This window comes from Amblyomma mixtum, chromosome 2 (genome assembly GCF_055824585.1).
Source record: "Amblyomma mixtum isolate Tamu chromosome 2, ASM5582458v1, whole genome shotgun sequence".
Lineage (NCBI taxonomy): Eukaryota > Metazoa > Arthropoda > Arachnida > Ixodida > Ixodidae > Amblyomma > Amblyomma mixtum.
In genome coordinates, this window is record NC_143013.1 from 206,848,119 (window position 1) to 206,869,678 (window position 21,560).

Sequence of the window (21,560 nt, forward strand, 5' to 3'; positions counted from 1 at the left end):
CCGCCAGACTTTTTTCTATTCCCGAGAATAAAATCGACGCTCGAAGGGAAACATCACAGATCGGTAGAGGTGGTTCAACCGGCCGTGACGAGGGAGCTAAACAGCATTTCGGTCCAGGCGTTCCTGGAGGCGTACGAAAACTGTAAAACTCATTGGCAGCAGCGTGTAGGTGCGGAAGGGTGCTTGCTACCTTGAAAAATTGTAATCGTTTGTACTATTCTCCTGGATAAATTTTGTTTAAAAAATGAGTCCTACTACTTTCAGAACAGACCATGTATTAGTCTGAAGTTGTCTCCAGGCAACCGACTGCTCTCTACTAAGGTCTTTGTGGGCAGGAGGGTAGGTCCTCCGGTGGCCTCGTTGGTGTACTAAGATGGCTCCATACCGTCTAATGACTGCGTCCAGTTCCCCTTCTGTGCGCGCCTCCTGGTTGGCGTATGCTCGGGCGTTGGCGTCCGGACATTGTTTCCCTTTGACAGCCTCATGGCCTGGTGTCCACGTGATGAAGCATCTCGTAAAGGTGATTGTCCTCGCCTTGAGTATGTGAATGGCTGCAGTGGATATGCGTCCACTGCTGTACCTTCTGCACGCCTCTTGCGAGTTTGTAATGATGTGTGCATGGGGCTCGTCACTCTGCTGGGTGATTGCGAGTGCAACTGCTGCTTCCTCAGCCTCGAGGATGTTGTTGGTTTTTATCGAAGCGCAGTTGATTTCCCTGAGCTGGTGATCCACCACGCTGGCTACCGAGCCGTGTAGCTGTCTGTATGTTGTTGCGCCAACGTATAATACGTCTTTTACCCCGGCGAAGCTTCTTTCATGGAATTCGGATCTTTCCTTTCTTCTCGCCTGATGTATATCTGGAATGATTCTCCAGATTTCATTTGGAACGCTCGCTGTGTTATTGATTTCTTACAAAGCGTCCCTCATGCCCAGCAACCGCAGCGTGTTTCTGCCTGTTTCGAATAGCATCAGTCTTGTTTTCTTCGAGAGAAGGTGGGCCTCGATATGTTCTCGTACTGTGTTGGTTATGCCAAGTTTAAGGAATTTCTCCGTCGATGTGTTGACCGGCAGTCCGAGAGCGCATTTGTATGCTTTTCTAAGAATTGCCTCTAACTGCTCCTTTTCTTGCTCGAGCGGTGTTTGGTAGGGGACACCGTATAAGATCCTACTGACCACGAGAGCCTGTACGTGTGTCTTCCTCCTTCATACCTATTCTTCTGTTGGAAATTCTTGCAATCATCCTGGTGATCTGTGCTCTGGTATTTGCTAGCTCTCTGATCGTGTGATCAATGCGACGGTTGCTTTGGATCCACATGCCGAGGATCCTAACTTTCGATACTTCCGGAACCTTCGTTTCCCCTGTGTAGATATCTATGGAGTTTCGCAGATCATACCCTTTTCTGTAGACTCTGAGCACCTCGGATTTTTCAGGGTAGCATGCAAGTCTACAGTGTTGGGCGTATGCGTTGACCGTGTCTGCTGCTCGCTGAAGAAGCTCTTGTTTTTCTCCTAAGGATCCCCTTGTCACCCAGATTGTGATATCATCCGCGTAGATAGCATACCTGATTCATCCAACGCGACAGCGTCTTGAAACGCTGCCAAGTTGTCCACAGAACGCCATCGCCCGTTCGGCCCTACGCCTTGCTCGTCGATAAATTGGTTTTTGAGGAAAGGAAATGCATGTCTCGCATATCTCGGTGGACACCTGAAACTCGGTGTAACGGGAAGGAAGGAAGATGGGAGTTTACGAGGACACCGTTTTCCCATACTCCGTTTCATACACCAGGTGCAACGCTGTCAAAACTAGCGCTCTTTTTTGCGCAGCCTGCATCCGTGGCCGAAAATAGTGCGTTGCTTGTGGTGAGCGAAAAAATTACCGACGATTACGTTACTTCCTAATGCGAAATTTGAGCGCAGCAAATAAGCTGTTTCACCTTTTCGATAGATTGAGGCAAAGAAATCGAGCAACACATCTATGCGCTATCACAGATTTTTTTTTTTATTTTTCACACGTATTCGCAATTTCGGCTCGGGCGGTGCACATATACAGATCCGCCGCCACCGATCTGGCTCTCTGATTGCCACCGCACAGGGGTTGCATTGGAGGAGGAGCGAAGAAAGGAATTAAGTTCGAGCCGGCGCTTTGACAACCGGAGACTCGCAGGAAGAGGGGGGAGGGGGGTGGCGTGTACACCCAGCGGCAAACGATGGGGGCAGAAGCGCGCGCAGCAAGCGGACAACACGATAAAGGGAGGAGGGAAGAGATTGCAGCGACTGACTGATGCCGCTGACGCCGATAGCGCTGGGGGGATGAAAGGGGGGCGGAGCTGGTTACGAGGCCGACGACAACGCCGACGCCGACGACGACGCGGAACCCAGGAACGGACGCCAAAGAGCTGCGCTCTAAAATAACAAATGCTTTGCCGACAGGCTTCGTGGGTAATACATTTGTCATCAGCGTTACAAAGTCGATGTTATTGCTAGCGATTAGGTCGAGATCTGTGATTTTGTATTTTGCGTTTGTCGTCTTTTTCCATTTCACGTTTTCGCTGTCCCCGCTGGCCGCCTTGTTTACTCTTTCCGTCCGCCTCCCTTTTACTTTTGAGAAAATGGCGTCCAGCTCAGCGGCCGCGGCCAGCTCTCCTGTACGTATTTTCCCGAAGGTTCGTGCACGCCAAGCAAGTAATTGCGAATGTGTTCTGCCACACCAGGATCCGTTTTCCGGAGAAGTCTGTTCGGGAAGTACTGAGTGCTGTGAGCGAGGACACCGGAGTATCTTCCCGTAGCGTTGCCAAAATCAAGGCGGAGCGTCTGTGCGGGCCTGTGGCGTCTCCGAAGAAAACACCTCGCGACGTGAAGATTTCAAGCTCGCGAATAGTCAAGAATGACAGCTTTAGAGTCCATGCTATCCGTCTGAAAGTGCACAGTATGTACGCGAAGAGGGAAGTCACAACACTGAACAGTGTGCTAAAGGCTGACAATGAGGCGACGACCTGCCGAACTTCAAGAAAACCACATTGTGGAGCTTGATGAAGGACATCGGATTCACCTTTCATAAAAGAAAATGGAATATCGCACTGATCGAGCGAAGTGGCATCATTGCCTGGCGTCGCAGGTGCCTGGCGATCAAGGAATTCCGAGGACAGGGCAGGTACGGGTCGTTCCTTGCTTATTTTTCTTACGCAGCACGTTTAGACTGGCTTCACATAGAGCTTTATGTTAGCTTTGCAATCTCGTAGTCGGAACAGTGAGCGTTGCTTCAGGATAACACATTTAGAAGATATCGTCTTAACAACGTTGCTGTTGCCGACCTTTTGCGTAGTGGTGATGTTTCACGACCAGTTTTGCGCTACGTTTCGGTGGGGCACGTGTCTGCATGGATCAGATTAAATCGCTAAATCCCAATTGGTGCGGCAAGCAAAAACAGCAAAACTGCCAAAAATGTAGCACTGCAATGGGTAGTGCCATCTCGTCGTCACCGTTAGGAACGAATGGACACCCACTGTACACTACCCGTTGCTCCGGTGGTGCGAGTTACTGGCGGTACTGCTGCGAACGTTCGCAATTTTTGTTCGCAGTCGCCGCGAGTGAAGAGATTTCAAACGTTGCCGAATTAGTCAAATACTCCATGCAAACATACAGTGAATATAAACTGGCTACCAAATGCTGCCTGGGCGTGAAATATAAGCCCGAACAAGGGAACAATGAAGCTGAGATAATTCTTTTGCTCGAGTGTCTTTGAGCGGCTGTTTGTGAGACAGGGGTGAGCAGTGCGTTTGTTGCAGTGCATTGCCTACTTACATGCTGTAGCGTGTTTGTTTACTTGCAAGCATTGACTCGTGTACTCGGTTGTTTTGCATTTACAGGTGCATCGTCTACCTAGATGAAACCTGGGTCAACGCACGGCACACAAAAGAATACGTCTGGCAGGACAAGACTGTAAAGTAATCTCAGGAGGCTTTCCTGAAAGGTTTAAAAACGAGAATGGCTGTGCCTTCGGGCAAATGGGCCCTTTTGATCCTTGTACATGGTGGGAGCAGTGCAACAGGATTCGTGGAAGACACTGCTGACTTCTTCAGAGCAAAAAAGGGAAACCACGCTGAGTACCACTCTGAGATGGATGGCAACTACTTTGAGAAGTGCTTCAGCGACAAGTTTTTCCCAAACATTCCGGCCAATAGCATTGTCGTCATGGACAACGCTCCATATCATAGTGTGGCTCTTGAAAAAGCACCACTGGCTGTTTCCAGAATAAACCATTTCTCACACACTGCGGGGTCAGCATTTTTTATTGTCCTGTCTCGTTTATTGTTAGCTCTTTTGAAATATTTTTGCCTAGCGTTGTACAACTTTTTCTGCATTCTTACTTGACGCTCCGACAGCTCGGAACTCTTTTTACCTGGCTGCATGAAAATCCTGCCTGAGCAGCTTCTGCTCTTCTAGGAGAGCAGGGAAATCGAAATAAGCTGACTTGCCTCTGTATTGCCTTTATATACATTTGCGCACGATAACAAATCTAACTCTTGAGGCAGTACTATTTTCTCTCGCTGTGTGAATCAACACTATGCTCTAAATTTAACACTTAACACGGGAAAACAGGCCATATCGAGGTGGTGTGTGTAAAAATAATTTGACCCGAAAGTTGCAGACGGCCACTTGTTAAACAGGCCACGCCGGAGCACTCACCTCTGTGTTAATTAAACCCGACGAATGAACGTCATCTTTCGCACAAACCTCTCGCTTGCATCTAAAAACTATAGTCACAATGCTGCAGAATCGGGAAGAAAACCGCTACTGGTGACCAAAAGCCGGTGCGAGCTCATTGACAACGAATGTCGGAGAGCTCACCGCATCGAATGAACAGATGCATGCAGTTCTTTTCAGAACACGCCATAATATTCAAGCGATTCTGAACAAAAAGTGTTTTCTCATTAAAGTGAGGCGAAATTCAACTTGCGATGAAAAAAAATGTGCGAAAAAAAAAGTTTCACCATCCGGGATTTGAACCCACGCACCCCCACTGCATGTCGACTCTCCGGAGCGACGCGTTAGACCGCACGGCCACAAAACAGCGCGGAGTGATACACCTCTCTTTATTTTTTTCTGCGGACTACTTCCGTACCCTTCACAGCGTTGCACATGATGTATGAAATGGAGTGTAATACGCACGGCTGTCACCTCCGCCCTACGTCTTCCACGGACGGTTAGCGCGAAACGTCTCTCCTGGCCACTGGTACCCACAATACAGTGACCGAATTAATAGAGGCTCAACGCACCAACCAATTAGTCCGCCTGAGTCAGACAGAAACAGGACAACGCCTACTGCGACAGCTACGTCTCAATCCACCCATTCCCACCCCAACAAGTCCTACACCTTACATGATCTCTCTGCGCACTCAGGATCACATATATCAGAAGCCCCTACCGCGCAATATGAGCGCTAGTCTCCATCATGGCAGGCGGCAGGCACGAGCGAGCTATTACACGAAAACATACAGCAACCGCTCCGATATCCTTCATGTCGACGCGGTACAAAATTCGAAACCAGGATATTTCACGGCAGTCGCAGCCTTGGGGGCCGCCGCCACTATCCGGAGTAATTCGCCCGCAGAAGCGGAAGGAGCCGCCATTGCACTTTCTCTGGCCCACTCCGACATTGACAAAAACGTAGCCGAAATTTGCAGATTCCCAGGCCGCGTACCGCCACTACCTAAAGGGCGTGGCGACGCCGGCAACACATCGTATTCTTTCCACAGTCACCTTTCTCGACCATACGGTTACTCTGTCGTGGGTCCCTGGGCATGCCTCGATCCCCGGTAATGAGCGCGTTCATGCGCTGGCCCGAGAACTCTCCTCCCGGACCCCGGATGATCAGGCACCCAACCCTGCGAAAGAGGCTACATCGGTCCTGTATACATATCATCAAATTACAACACTCTACAAACTCAGCCGCATGACACTGCCACCACCGCACAGTACCTTGTCGCCCTCATCCAGCGCCACATGGCGACAATTACAGACAGGCTGTTTTATTCCCCCCCACCGTCTCTCATGCTTTCACCCCACCTTTCCTCCTGATAGTACCACCTGTGGCGTGCCAGGATCTACACTTTTCCACTACCTTTGGGTATGTCCGTTCCCAAAGGCAATACCCCCCATCCCCAATCCCACTCATTCTTCCTGGGAGGCTGCTTTACGGACCGCTCAGCCCGTCGGCCAGAAATGGCTGGTGGATCGGGCTTTACGTGAAGCGCAAGCCCGTGGACTCCTGGACCAGTAGGAGACCACCCTGGAAGATCTTTTTTTGTAATAAAGTTGTTTCCATCCATCCATTCACTAGACGTGCCTTCGTTCATTCGAAACCATCGCGCTGGCATGATGGAGGGGTTAGCGTGCTCGCCTCGCACTGCAGAGACCCTGGTTCGATTCCCCAACACGACCAATGTCCTACTCGGTTTTATTTATTTATCTGGTCTGACTAGAAAGGTTAATTAGGCTAATTTGTTAATTAAGCAATTAACTAAACTCATTCCCACTTGGAACATCACTATAAGATCCCTTTAATTGGTTGCTTGGTACTCGCCAAAGTACAATTGGTCCCGTTTGAAATTCGGCCACTGTGACGTCACGACCAATTCGACCAATTGAAAAGCGTGACATTTCTGTCGACAACTTGGGCTTACAACGATGAGGCATTAAAGGCTTCCGCCTTAAAATATGAGAGATACGCGGCGTTCTGGCTTTCCGATCCTTTGGTCATGAATGGATATTCTTTGAATGTCCATAATAAGTGAATGTCGATATATGCGGATGTGATCATTCTCTGCGTCGCAATCATAGTTTCCTGGGAGTCCTCATACCGCACCTGGCGCCCTGGCGCAGTGGCTGAGCGACGGGCCACTGCGCTGCAATGGCTGGTGCTGTCATCACTAACTGAACGACCACCTGTGGAGGTGGGCAGTTTCAGAGTAAGCAGTACACACACACGCACACACAACCGGCTCCATCCCGCATTCTGTTGATCAGCTTAAAACAAAACAGGCTTCAGTGAGACCAAATAACAGACATAACGGAGAAATGCGGGGAATGCCGGTTACAACTGCTAATTCACTGAAAATCAATCTACGTATACTATGGTCCTTGAAAAAAATTGAGGGGACACTTACGCTCTATCATAAGGATATGACGCGATAGCGATCGTATATCGAGACTCTCGTTCACTATATACATAGATCCCTGGCAGCCCTCATAGCTGTGTGGCGCAGTGGTCCAGCGGTTAAGCGCTACACCACTTTCCTGCGACAGCATGAGCTCCCAGCGGTGGGGCTTGCGCGGCCCAGGTTGCTTTTCCCGAGTGATCAATCATTAATTTAACTGCCCCCTACCAAGGTTAACAGTTGTGCGGTGGCAGGCTGCGATGATGCCAAAGGGTCAGGTGACCTACGTGTCCCACTTGCATCCCAGGTTGTCCTCTGGGGACACCCTGCAAGATCCTTTCCGTAATTTTTCGCTCACAATGCCAACACCTGGTTTTCTGATGAAGTTCACGTCCCCACTGGGCCTCGGCCTCCTTTACTCCGTCGCCCTGGACAGAAGGAGCCTATGCCTACTGTATGACCGGGCGGTAATCGATACCCTCACCTCCCGCATTGGAGGCGGATGCCCAAACCAGTAGGCACCAATTTTTTTTTGTGACATCGAATTTGTTGCACGCGTTTATGCACACGGACGGCCTAGGAAAAGGTTATTTACAAAGCAGCCAGCAAATGGTGGCGGCGCGCTGCGGTTGTTACATTGCATCTAATTGTTTGAAAAATTACGTGTCCACTTAAAACAGATTTTCTGCTAAATTTATATAAGAATGCATACTGAAACACCTGCCATCAACATACAATTGTCATGAACGCCGACAAATAAAAAAAACTTTTTCCGACCTTCAACGCATGCGTCCCACGTCCCATGCGAAACAACCAAACCACCAAAGAAGACGCAGACGACGTAGAAAAAATCTCCCGCTTAGCAGCTCTTCAGCGGCTGGAGGTTACAGCAGAGTGTCTCCTGAACCCAAGCCATAGGCGCAACTGTAATCGTTATCCTCCACGTTCGTGGTCGTCCACTTCGGTGTTCCACAGGTCAGTACGGTCTCTAGGTATTGTATCCTCACTAGTGGGAGCTTCGGCGAGGGCTGACACGCAAACTGTGCCGGTGCTTGTCCCCAGAGGCATAACAGGTAGGATTTCATCTACTTGCAGGGAATCGACGTCCATCCCGATAAGACAATGCCCCCAAAAGAGGATGCGAGTTCGGACGTGGGCCCCAAATTACCAACTGCTTGCCTCCTCGAGGGCTTCGTGGGCACTGATTCGCGAGCCCTGATTCAGGAAAATGTGTACGTCATCTTGGGCCACGGATGGTTCCAGCAGTCGGTGTTGCTGTGCACCACCCTCTCCGTAATCGTGGTCCTGATGCACGCGTTCGCCTACCGCCTCATCGGCCGCCCCGTGGACCACTGGTGCCAGCCGCCTTCGGAGTTCCGCGACTGGCCAGTCCGGCAGTGGAAGAACGTGGCGATTCCTGTGCTGGCCGACGGAAGCTTCAGCAAGTGCACAGTATACAGCCCGCCAGTTCCGGTAAGCCAGATGGATTATTCTATTTCTCTCAATATTTCTACCAGCTATATGTTAGTTGTGCGAGCGAGGTTTCCTCCTTTGCCGCTTTTTAAGCCTGTCTGTCAAGGTACTTTTGTCGCACAGCAACTATCCTGTGACTGCATTTTGTTCTCTCTGCCTCTCTTGCGGGCACCTCCGAAATGTTAGCATCTTACTCACGGTAACGTCTACGTGCAGGTTTAATTTTTACAGCGTATGTGTGATCATCATCGTCAGACACTATGCGCACAGCAGGGCAAAGGCCTCTCCCATGCCTCTTTAAATAACCCTGTCCGTTGATATCTGCGGCAGTTCTATCCCCGCAGACTTATTATTCTTATCAAGCCAGCTCTCGTTCTTCCGACCCGTGCTACGTTAGCCCTCTCTAGCAATACACTACGTTACCTTTAAGGACCGGCGGTTATCTTGTCTGTGCATTACATGTCGCGCCCAAGCCGATTTTTTCTTGACAGCGCCCACAAAATGACGAGGACGAAGACGAGGGTAGACTCAAATACACTCAAGCACTTCTCTGTGTCTTTTCTGATCTTCGTCCTCGTCGTTTTGTTGCGCGTCGTCTTTATCTTAAGCTGAACGCGTTTCGTAAGCCTCAACATTCCTACCCTATAGGTGAGCATCTACATGGCGTAGGTGTTGTCTGTATGTGAAACACTAAAGCGCTTCACATTTGGCTCAGCAGTCATAGTATTTGATAGATGAAAAATTCGCGAATATATATGTTACCTCGCTGGGCTCGCGTCATTACACGTAATTATGACGGCAAGTTGTGCACAAAATCCTTTGGCTAACCGCCAACAGCAGATGTCGCAGTATTCAGTTAGACATGACTTCCGTTTCCTTTCGGCAGCCGGATAATGGATAGAAACTGCACGATGCGGCAAGAATGCACAGGTAGTTCAATATAGGCTCTGTCACCATCAGCCTGACTACGCCCACTGGAGGACAAAGGCCGCTTCCATGTCTCCCCGATTAATGCTGTTTTTTGCCAACTGCGGCCACCGTACCCCCGCAAACTTCTTAATGTCATGAGCCACCCAAACTTTCTTGCGCCCCTTGCTACGCTTGCCTTCTCGTGGAGTCCACTCCGTTTCCCTTAAGGACCAGCGGTTATCGTGCCTTCGGAATACATTCCCTGCCCAAGGCCATTTTTTTTTCTTTTGAGGGCGACTAGGATGTCATTAATATGCGTTTGTTCCCTCACCCACTCTGCCCGCTTCTAGTCTCTTCACGTTGCACCTATCATTTTTCTTTTCATTGCTGACTGCGTTGCCCTTGTTAGCCTCCAGGTTTGTGCCCCATAGGTGAGTACCGTTAAGATACAGCTTTTGTATGCTTTTTCATTGAGAGATATTGGTAAAAATCTATTCATCATCTGAGAGAACCTACCTTATGAGCTCCACATAATTCCTATTCTTCCAGTTATTTATCTCTCATGATCCAGATCCGCGGTCACTACCTGCTCTAAGTAGGTATATTTTCTTTCTACTTCCAGCACCTTACTACCTATTGGCAACTGCTGTTCCCTTGCTAGACTTTTCAGAATTACTTCGGTTTCCTAGATGTTGATTTTTAGAACCACCGTTCTGCTCCGCTTGTGTAGCTCTCTGATCATGCTTTGTAGCTCATCTAAGGGGTGACATAGCAAGGAATGTCATCAGTGAATTGCAAATTATTTAGGTAGTCTGCATTAACTCTTATCACCAAATATTCCCAATCCAGGCATCAGAAGACCTTCTGTGAACCTCTCGTGAATAGCATTGGCGATATAAAGCATCCCTGCCTGATACTTTCTTTATGGGAATTTTATTGTTCACTTTATGGAGGACTATGGGAGCTGCACAGTCGTTGTAGATATCTTCCAGTATTTTCACATAAGACTCTTCTACACCCTGACTTCTGCAGTGCCTGTATGACTGCTGAGGTTTGCACTGAGTCAAATGCTTTCTCGTAGTTGACAAACGCAATATATTCTGCGCATTTCTGTACCAACTGATTGATAGTGTGAATAGAGTCTCTTGCCTAGTATCCTTTACGAAAGCCTGCCTAGTCATTTGGCTGACTGAAGTGTAAGGTTTTCCTGCTTCTGTTTGTGATTACTTTAGTAAATATCTTGTAGGTAACGGTCAGTAAGCTCATGGGTCTTTAATGTTTCAAGTCGTTGACCTCTCGCTTCTTATGTTCTGTAGGTATTGACTTTTGTAAAATCTGACAAATTGGCACTAAGCCTCACAATGAGTAGTTTGAAAGGTAATTAGTAATGTTTAGTGGCTTATTACCTAATTAAGATTAAATCTAGAGCAACTAGCGTCCACCAAAGAAGCCATCTTCTTCCTGAAAAGATTGGATTTCAAATCGAACTCCCCAAATTTTAGGAATATATATAAGTGCTCGTTGAAACACCCAGTATAGGAAAATTATTATGACTGTTTTAAACTAAAAGGGACACGGAAATCGAAAAAGCAACGCAAACCATTTATGACAAATGAATAGCTTAGGATTATTAAGAGCAAGGGACAGTTGTACGCTAAGTTTATCCAAACAAAGAATATCTGTGGCCTTCCTGCTTTTAGAAAATAGAGAAACCGTGTACAAACTTTCCGCAAAAATACATATTTCACTGGCGCGAACATAACAAATTAGCGAAAAATAGCACTCTCCACAGAGAGGAACTTTATGTAACAGTACGTGGAAAAACACTCGATGAAAAGGAATTAGCAGAGAAGCTTAATGAACACTATGTGACTCTCAACACCGGAGCATCCCCAGTCGATAAGGGTGAATTTGAACAATACACAGGGGCACGTAATTTTAAAACAATCTTTTTGAACCAACAGCTTGCGTAGAATTCTACTCTGTTTTTATGTCGCTGAAAAATAGTGTCACAAAATTTGGCACAATTTTTAAAATAGGAACAAACAGCGCCGCGCGGACACACATCGCCTGCGCGGGTCGTGAAACGGGGGATAAGGAAACCCTGGTGAGCCGTGAAAGTGCAGCTACTACCGAGGTAGTAGGCAATGAGGAGAAGGCCAGCCTGACGCTTCCGTCAGAGGGCACCTTAGGGCAGTGGCCTGAAAATGAGGAAAAAAGTTGGAGCTCCAGCGAGAAATCACACTGCTGCATGCCTGAGAGTTGCAGCAGGAACATTGAGGAAGAGCGGTCCAATTTCAAAGAGTGCGAAAACTCCGACCTCGCTGTAGATGCGGAGAGCACTTCATGTGAAACGCAGGAGTCTGTTTCGCGTGAACTCTCGGGCAGCGAGGAGGGCTTTTCCTAAGAGGAAGGCGAGGAAATTGGTGCCCATGACGAAGGCGAAGAAACTTTTGCCTCTGAGGAAGGAGTAGGTGCAGTAGAAGGAAAGCCTTTTTGCGACTGCACTGAAAGTGACCAACTGAAGCAAGGAATTGGCAAAGAAGAATTCATAAGTGGGGAGAAAGATTCTCCAAAGACTCCTTAGCCAAGCTCTGAGCATTGCGCTCGAAGAGTAGTCAGAAAGAAGAAAAGAAAAAAAGGACTTGGAGGTGAAAGCGCAGCCCTCGAAGAACAAAAAAAGCCGGACCAGTGGCTTCATCGCGAGAGAAGAGCTCGGATGACGCAATTGACGGTGAACGGGGCTTGACCCGAAGGAGAATGTGGAAGGAAGTAAAGAGGAGTATAAGCGAATCGAGCACTGCCGATACAGGTGGAATGGAACTGCAAAAATCCCGGAGAAAATTCAGGAAGAGAATGGACAGAAAGAGAACTAAGCTGAAGACAGCTGAGTCGAGTCCAAGCCAGCTGCAGGAGCATCGCAGCAAAATGAGGAAGAAGCTGAGACGAACGAGCCCGCCATACAGAAAGGACTCCGTCTGGAGAAGGAAGCGCTTAAAGAAGAGTGCACCCCGAAAGGAAGGAGAACACGAGAAGTGTAGCCATCATGTGCGAACTGGGAATAAATTCCTTCGTAACCGACGCGGTAGCCACACGAATAGTGGAAGGGCTTGAAGTCTGGGCGCAAAACCACACAGCACTACGAGTAGGAAACTGGGCCCGAAAAGCGTTCGGAAGGGAATCCTCAGAATGAGGCGGAAGAAGACTAGAACGGGCGATAGGAAGAAAACAGAGTCGCGTAAGAAAGAGAATTGAAAGGGCGACTGGAAGCTTGAGCGAAACATTCCTGTTCCGAACCCTCTGTATAGGCCAAACTTGGAAGTATAGACGAAAGTATGCCTCGTACTTGTGTGCTGCCTATTTATAATTTTGTGTCAATGTGCTGCCGAACTAGGGCATGTTTGAAGTGCATCCTGTCTACTGCACTGTGTTCTTTATGTGGAAACATCAATGTATTGACCTATATATCTTCTCACATGCCATTGAGAGTTTGTTAGCCCATGCATGTGCGCGCGAATTTTGTAATTTGTGAATACTGTTGCACATGATTCTTAAAGGAAGAGGTCGAGTCACAAAATTCGGCGGAATTTTGAAAAGAAACAAACAGCGCCGCGCGGACACATCTCGCCAGCGCGGGTCGTAAAACGGGGGAGAAGACAACCCCGGTGAGCTTCTAGCCTTGTGTGAGTGGCTGCCCCCTCCACCACCGCTCGCCGACACGACGCGCGGGAAGAGAATGAGTCAGCCATGACGTCGATTTTTGTAGAATGTCGGAGCTGCTTCTACTCAAAGCCGGCAGAGAGGGTTTAGTCTTGCGTGTGCTAAGATATGTTCTCCTCCTCTTCATTCGTACGTTGGCGGCGGCGTCACGACAGAAATTTCCAGATGATCCTGGAAGCCACTCCCGGCTTTTGACCAATCAGGGAAGCGCGCCCAGCGCGGCAAAGAGAAGGAGACTGCACGGCCGATACTATGTGTATGCGCGCGCCTCCATTGGCGAGAAGAACAGACAGCCGTGAGCAAAACCATATAAGAAGGGCGTTGACCGCCGTCGGTTAGCCTTTCTCCCCCTCCCCCCTCTACACCTATCGGCACGTCAGCAATGGGCGTCTTGGTTAGCGACCAGTAGATTGGCTCGTGCCATCCCTCTTTCCTCTTCAAATCATTCACTGACGTAGGTTAGCCCGAGCCGCCGCTTAAGCTTCATCGAAGCGCGCCCGCTCGACTCCCGGGACAACGCCACTCGCCCCCGCCACGGACCAACGAGGCAGCGCGCGCCAGTCTGCGGGACGGCATCGTCTTGAACCTCGGGTCGTCGGCCTGTGGCAGAGCCTGGTGAACAAACTGTGTTTTGTTTGTTTGCCTCTCTCTTGTGTTAGTGCACTTGAGGTATAATATCTCTTTTTTATTGTAGTCTTTCTCGAGTTCAACTTTGCACGAGTTGCATTGTTTTGCTAATCATTTTGTTTGCGTTTGTACTAGTGATTGTGAAATCCTCTCTATAATCTTGTTGCTGCATAAACTTTGTTTTGTTTGCAAACCTTTGGCTGCGACCCATTTTCTGGTGTGAACATTTGGCTGCGGCCCATTCTCTTGATTACGACCGGCGAAAGCTCGGCACCAAACGACCAAAAACCTCTTGTCACTTGGTAGCTGGTCTCCGCTGAGCTTGCCGCGCTGAGTCGAAGGCATCTCCTTTGAATCCGATCCCGCCACCTCCCCACGCTTAGGGATGTCTGGGAACTAACGCTAAGAGTGCGCGAAGTTGGGGTGACAAATAGCATGGCCCGAGATATTGATGACTTAGAAATTAAACCCATAAAACATGGTCTCGAGCTTTTGGCATCACCCCTTTGTTTCATCTTTAACCCTGTCTTGCAGACTGGAGCTTTTCAAGAAAACGTGTTGTGTGCTAGATTGTGACCTGAACATAAATCTGGTGATAAAAACAATTTTTCAAATTATCGCCCGATTGTTGTGTTACCTGTTTTCTCTAGAGATTAGAAGAAGTTATAGGCAAAAGAGTACTTCATTCTTTGACGAACATGAGATACGATAACAATACTGCAGATTGGGCTAGTTGGTTAACATACATCTTGCAAAATTTTAGCGCGAAAAACACGGACAGAAAGAGTAGACGACACGAGCGCTGACTAACAACTGGAAGTTTATTCGAAAACACGTAGAATTATAAAGGAAGAAAGTGCGATAAAATCTTTGGTCAAAAACCAAAAAAAGAAAACTAAACACAACAGTCACCCGCCAGCTCCTGCTATCAAGTGGGTATGAAATCTTATTTACAAAATTAAACATTATGGTTTCCGTGGAATTCCTGGGAAGCTCCTCAAATTTTATTTTATTCATCGCAAGTATTGTGTAGTAAATAATGAATGCCGTTCTGCTGTATTAGATATTGTTTCGGGAGTACCACAGGGTAGTGTATTCGGACAAGTGCTATTCAATATCTGTATAAATACATCATGAATACTAGTAAGCATTGTTACATTATTTATGCAGATGATACTAGTCTTTTCTTCCAGTCAAGTAACATTTGCGATCTCATACATTTCGATAATATTGCGCTAAGCAAACGGCTACACTGGACTGATATAACTGGTTTAGAAATTAATACCTAAATACCAAAGCCATTATTTGCACCTGTACGAAAAATTATTCCTCGAGATTTTAGGATAAATGTCGGGACAGAACAACTAAAACTTGTTAAAGAAGCTAAAACCTAGGGGATAACTGTAGACCATGTAGCAGGAAAGCTATCAAGAGCTTTTGGTCTGCTGAGTAGGTTTATGCAAGTGCTTCCTGTAAAATTTATGCTTATGCTCTTTAATACAGTATTACTCCCACGTATTAGTTACAGCAGCCTTATATCGGCATACACATCTCAGAGAAACATCAATAAATTACACCTTATACAGAGAAAAGCTATTCGCCATATAGCAAATACAAGCTACAACGTGCATTCAAAGGAATGTTTTGCCTTCTTTAATGTACTTCTTGTGCGGCACTTCCTCAAATATAGCCTTGTCATTGCCGACACGGAGGTACACACGGATGGGAGCAACGTCGGTCTTGGTGCCGTTGTATTTCAGCGGTAAAACGGTGCCGACAAAGTAATTGCCTACGCCAGCCGCTCACTGTCACGCGCTGCGTTGAACTACTCTACCACCGAAAAAGAATATTTGGCGGTCGTACGGGAGGCCGCTAAGTTCCGCCCATACCTGTATGGCCGACCGTTTTGTATCGTCACCGGCCACCACTCGCTGTGCTGGCTGGAAAATTTAAAGGACCCTCTCGGCCGCCTACTCCTGCAGGAATTTGTTTTCACCGTCACCTGTAAGTCACGCCGGAAACACCGACGCTGATAGCTTGTCACGCGCTCTCGACGAAACTCCTCCAGAAGACACCACCGACGATGATAGATTCCTGGGAGCGGTCAGCACGTCTCAGCTCGTTTCCAGACAGCGTGCCGACGCCGAGCTGTGTCTGCTCATCGAACATCTCGAAGGTGGGCGCCCTGAAATACGACGGCACCTTGCGGACTATCATCGGTCTGCTTGCGGAGAGGGGTGCTTTATAAAAAGAACTCTGCTTCCAGTGCGACAACTTGCGTGCTCGTCATGCCGTCTGATCTACGGGAAGAAGTCCCCCTTGCGTGCCATGATAAACCGACTTCGGGCCACCTTTGTGTTACACGCACCTTATCCCGCATCCGGCAGGACTATTACTGGTTCCTCCTCCCTTCAAATGCCGAGCATTATGTCCGGACATGCCGGCAATGCCAGCGGCGGAAAAAACCCGCGTTCAAGCCTCCAGGACTTCTTCAGTGCATCGAGCCGCCACAAATACCATTTGATAAAGTCGGCACGGACCTTCTGGGGTCGTTTCTCTGTCTCGTCGACCGGCCACAAGTGGGTCGTGGTCGCCACAGACTACTTGACCCGTTACGCATAAGCGAATGCCCTTGCTCGAGGTACTGCCTCCGAAGTTCTTCACTTTTTTATCCACGACATCGTGCTTAGACGCGGCGCCACATCGGCCATCATTACTGACCGAGGCAAGGCGTTCACAGCCCTGCTCGTGCGTGACATATTAACACTTAGCCATACTTCGCATCTACCAACAACAGCCTATCATCCCCAAACGAATGGTCTAAAGGAACGGCTGAACAAAACTTTGGCGGACATGATCTCGATGTACGTGGACACAAAACCTGGGATAATGCCTTGGCGTACGTCACCTTCTCATATAATACCGTAACGGAGCAAACCACCTAGTTTACCCCGTTCCCCCTCGTGTATGGCAGGCAGGTCCGCATGATGTCAGTGCGATGCTCCCGTACGGCAACGCCGAGCTCCCCCTGAAGGAGGCCACTTCGTGGAGCAAGCAGTGCAGTCCCGTAAGCTGGCCCGCTTGCACATCAAGGACCAGCAATCCGCCGATGCCCGACACTATAACCTTCGACACTGGAACATGCACTACGCTCGGGTGACCACGTGTGGTTGTGGACACCTGTGTGCCACAAGGGGTTGTGCGAAAGGTCATAAATAGGTATTTTGGCCCGTACAGAGTCGTGCACCGCCTGAACAGCGTCAACTACGAAGTTGTCCCCGATGGAACTGTGGTCGTCGGCCCTCAGCGACAACGGCCCGAAGTCGTGCATGTAGTGCGCTTAAAGGCGTACTTTTAGCGTGACTGAGCATTGTGTTCACGCTATGTTTCGTACCTTTATCCCCTTACCCCACGCGCAAACTTGACACTCCCCGCATCTCAACTAGCGCGAATTGTTTAGTTCACCTAACCCCTATTCTTTTTTCGTCTCCTCCTTCTCTCCCTTTACATATCCCATTCCACATCGAGACGATGTTTGCTTTCGTGGAGCGGGGGGGGGGGGGGGAAGAATAATGCCACGCGCCTAGCGCTGCGCGTGGCCTCCGCGCTGAGTCGAAAACGACTACCAAGCGGTGGTGGGCTGTCGAGAAGCATGGGCTCTGTTCTGTGTTCTAAGACCTGGCTTGCTAATTAAAACAAGTCTCCCACTTTTGGTTTCTTCCCGACACCTACCTTCACGGCTCCTCTGATGGTGACAATATAAACAAACTCTGAGGTACAACACTTTTGTGAAGCTGTGTATTGACAGGAAAACTTTGGAGACACCATATTCTGTCAGCAAAAGAGAACTGTGGTCAATCCCGTTCTCCCGTACCTATCAAGGCTTACACAGGTTGCAGCACCACATGTCGAACCACTTAAATTTCTAAGGAACCGAAATAACAGCACAGATAACATGTCCAACAAAAACTGCAGAGTACCTTAGTGCAGAAAACACATCCGTGATTTTAATTATGAATTTCGTAATCAATAAAATTTGTCAAGAAAAAAAAGTGCGCTGTAATCCTCTGTACTCGTTTTTTTTTATTTCGTTTGCTTGATATTGTTAATATGTGGACTTGTGAGCCAACGTAGAAATTGCATCCCGTGAGCGTATGCTTCGAAACAGCTTTGTAAATATGGTTATATTCCATGTTTAAAATTTACATGTGTTTTTGTTAAGCGAAAGGGCAGAATGTGTGTATGTGTGTGTACTCTCGACATTTGTTACTTTTGTGTTCTTTGCATAAGTAGATGTGGTCGAAATTGTACAGCCTATATTAGAGGTGTGCCTGTTACCTTTTGGGAATATTGAGTTTCATGCAGGTCTGTTCGCCACCTAAGGCAAGAAAAGGGCAGAAGCCCTGCCAAGCTACTATGCCTGTAGCTTTTTGTCCCTGCCCCGAGTATTTTCTCTCTTCCTCCAGCTTAAAGCAGAAGGATGGCACTTAGTAAAACTTTGCTTTGATAACTGATTTTATCTATATCTACATATCACTTTTGCCAGCAGCCTAATTACGTAAATTCAGCAGTACTGCTCCTGGATTGTAATACCAGCCACAAATATCTTTATTTGTACTGTCGCATTCTATGCCAATGTTTTCAAACTCTTTTGTTTTGTCGTGAATTTTGCTCAAGCTTCATGTTAAGTTATTATTTAAACATGACCTTGTATCATCACACGGCATCGCTCAGCCCTCAAAATTTAATCTGGCTTCGTTTTCGTTTTCTTTTTTCGTTTCTCAGGACGATAACCAAGAGGAGCGCCACGAACTTCCCTGCGACCGATGGGACTACGACACAACGGATGTTAGTGACAGCGTCGTCAGCAAGTGGGACCTCGTCTGCAATCACAGCTGGCTGTACTCCACCTCCAGCTCCATGTACACGATGGGAGCGCTGTTCCTCGTGCCTGTGGCCGGTATAATGGCCGACCGCGTGGGGCGCAGGCCGGTCATCCTGGGGAGTGCCTCTACCATGCTTCTGGCCAGCATGGCGGCCAGTTCGACAAAGGCCTTGGGTGCCTTCCTCTTGGCCAGGATTGTCGTCTCCGCTACGGCCAGCACCACCACCGTGTTGAACTTTCTCGTTCTCTACGAAGTGACAGGAAACGAGCACCGGACACTGTACATCCTTCTGGCCACCATTGTCGGTAGCTCAGTGCCGCCTGCACTGTACCACCTGCTGTCGCTGCTCCGTCCTAGCTGGAGGCTGTCGCACGCGCTCCTCGTCGCGTCCACGGCCATTGTGCTGGCCTGGTGCTACTCCCTCGAGGAGTCCCCCGTCTGGCAGCTCGCCACGTGGAGAGTTCGCCAGGCTGAGAGCACCGTTCTGCATGGGCCAAGTGCAACAGAGTGGATATAGCCAAGGCCAGAGCCACCTTCACAGCGCTCAAGCGACAGCTTGAGAAGCGGGAGACATCCTCCGGAGCAGGGACAGGTGGATCGGAAAGCATCTTCCCTCCGGCTTCCTTTCGCCAACGTGCCGCGTCTATAATTGTGTCCTGGTTTGGAGTGAACTTTGCCTTCTATGGTTCACGCATGGTCCGCACGAGTTTTACAACCCACTGGGCAGTATCGTCACAGCTCTTCAAAATTCTACTCCTCATCGCTACCTACTATAGCCTTAAAAAAAGAGGCCAAAGATTCACGCTCTCCGTTGTGCTGGCGCTGCTCTCTCTTTCTGGCGTGTTTCAGACAGTGTCCTACGAATTAAAGTTGACTATCGCGATGCCATTATCCTCATTAATGGTCTTAAGCGCCACTACTGCGGCTATGTGCGTCAACTATAGCTATGCCGGCGAAGTGTTCCCCACTGCTATTAGAAGCGTTGGATTCTGCATATCCTATTCCGTCGGCCGCGCGGGAGTCCTTCTGGCCACATTGATTGGCGCTTTCGGCGGACACCAGCGGGTATTAGCTTTGAATATTCTGATGACGGTACTGAGTTTGTTGAGCGCGGTGGCAGTTCAGTGGCTTCCCGAGATATTCTACCATCAAAAGAAAGACACGGATCCTGGCACGTTGGACGCACGGGAGCGCATGGAGGCCCTGAAGGCTTTCCTCGATCCATTTCGAGCATCTGAGAAAGCGGAAAAGTCAGGCAAGCCGGATAGGTTCCGGAAGTCAAAGCAGGCGCCGGCAAGCCTTGTTGCGCCTGCAGCGGAATGCGAAGCGACATCTGTGGCGCCGTCCCCTGCGTTAGCCACATGCCCTCCGCAAGGGACCGGAACGGCTGCTGAAATTTTGTTTTGCCTTTGAGAAAGGGCGAATCATCTTCAAAAGCTAGTCGTTCGGCAGGCTCTACACAGCTCAAAGCTGGATCACGTTCACAGAACACTGGACCACCTCTGGTAAAGGCTACATCCACTTCGGAAGATGCCGGAGCTCCCCTTGAGAAGTTTGCGCAACCTTCGCAGGAAGTTCGATTACCTCTGGAGAAGTCTGCATCATCTTCGCAAGATTTGCGGGCTCCGCAAAAGGCCGCATCGAAGAGTAAGAAGGCGCGAAAACACAATACAGCTTGAGGTGCTGGCTTGAACTGAACATCAGGACATTGTGGTTCCGTATTGTTTCTTTGCGTATTGAGTTCTCATCAAGGAACAATTTCAGGTAGACTTGCTACGAATTTTCTAACATGTCGGCTGCTAGAACCAAAACCCACCAAATATTTTGTGTTTAAACATTTTCGCTCTGATTCGCTTCTTGTGTGTTCCGCTCCTTGTCGAGAAGGACTACTAGTGGCGGGCCAACGTTAAGTTTGCTATCAGTATTTTTGTGAAGTGGCTGCTCTCTCGCTTACGGTTACTGAAGACAATCCCAATCGTCATTACATTGCTCCTGAAGTACGCTTCGGTAGTCCTGTGTGCTGTTTAGCCACATTTAATTCATTGTAGAATTTAGTTTTTCTTCGCATTTTGAACTGCGTAAAACCCTGTCTACTCTGTGCGTTTGTGTTTTATGACTGTTGCAGAACATTAATGAGAAAATTTTGAGGGAATATTAGATGCGTCGTTATGTGTTTTGGAGTAATCCGTGACAATAAGCAGCGCAGTCTCAGCGCATATTGAGTCACCCAAAATATTACTTGCCTTGTTTGTGTTTGTACAGTGGACCATGCAGATTTTATTTTTTTTTATGATGGAGCTTGTCACTGGCGCCAGTACAGGTGCTCAGAGCAGAGAGCCGGTTGCTGGTGGCCAATGTATTACGAAGGGGTATTGAGATTCCGGTGTGTAAAAGAGGAGGAAATAAAACCAAATGAACAATTTGATATATTTGTTGTAATTACTTTTTCAGTGGAGGAGAGAGGCCATAAAGCCACGACAACGGCATGACACGGGTCCTGCTCCCTTGCAGATTGGCGTCTTATAGATACGGCTATGGCACAAGTGATTCATAGGTAAAGAAAAAGATAGAACGCAGAATTATTACCAACTTTTTGAAAAGTTATGGAGGCCACAGCAAGTATCGAAAATGAATGTCAGTAGACATGAAGAAACAGTCATCAAAAAGTTGTGTGGGAACGATCAAAACATAGCCCACACTTCACTTAGGTAATGATGACGAAAATTACTTAGTAATGGAATTCGGATTAAAAAAGGACGAAATGACACTTGTTGCAACCTATTTAACA

General features: G+C 48.3%; 1 protein-coding gene across 1 annotated transcript; it reads left to right on the plus strand.

The window, feature by feature from the left end:
- Positions 1–8,266: 8,266 nt before the first annotated feature.
- Positions 8,267–19,289, plus strand: LOC149362362 (beta-alanine transporter-like). Its single transcript, XM_089568275.1, has 2 exons — positions 8,267–8,630; positions 18,672–19,289. Exons 1-2 carry the CDS (start codon positions 8,280–8,282, stop codon positions 19,287–19,289), a joined length of 969 nt encoding a protein of 322 aa, XP_089424401.1. The 5' UTR covers positions 8,267–8,279.
- The last annotated feature ends 2,271 nt before the right edge of the window (positions 19,290–21,560 follow it).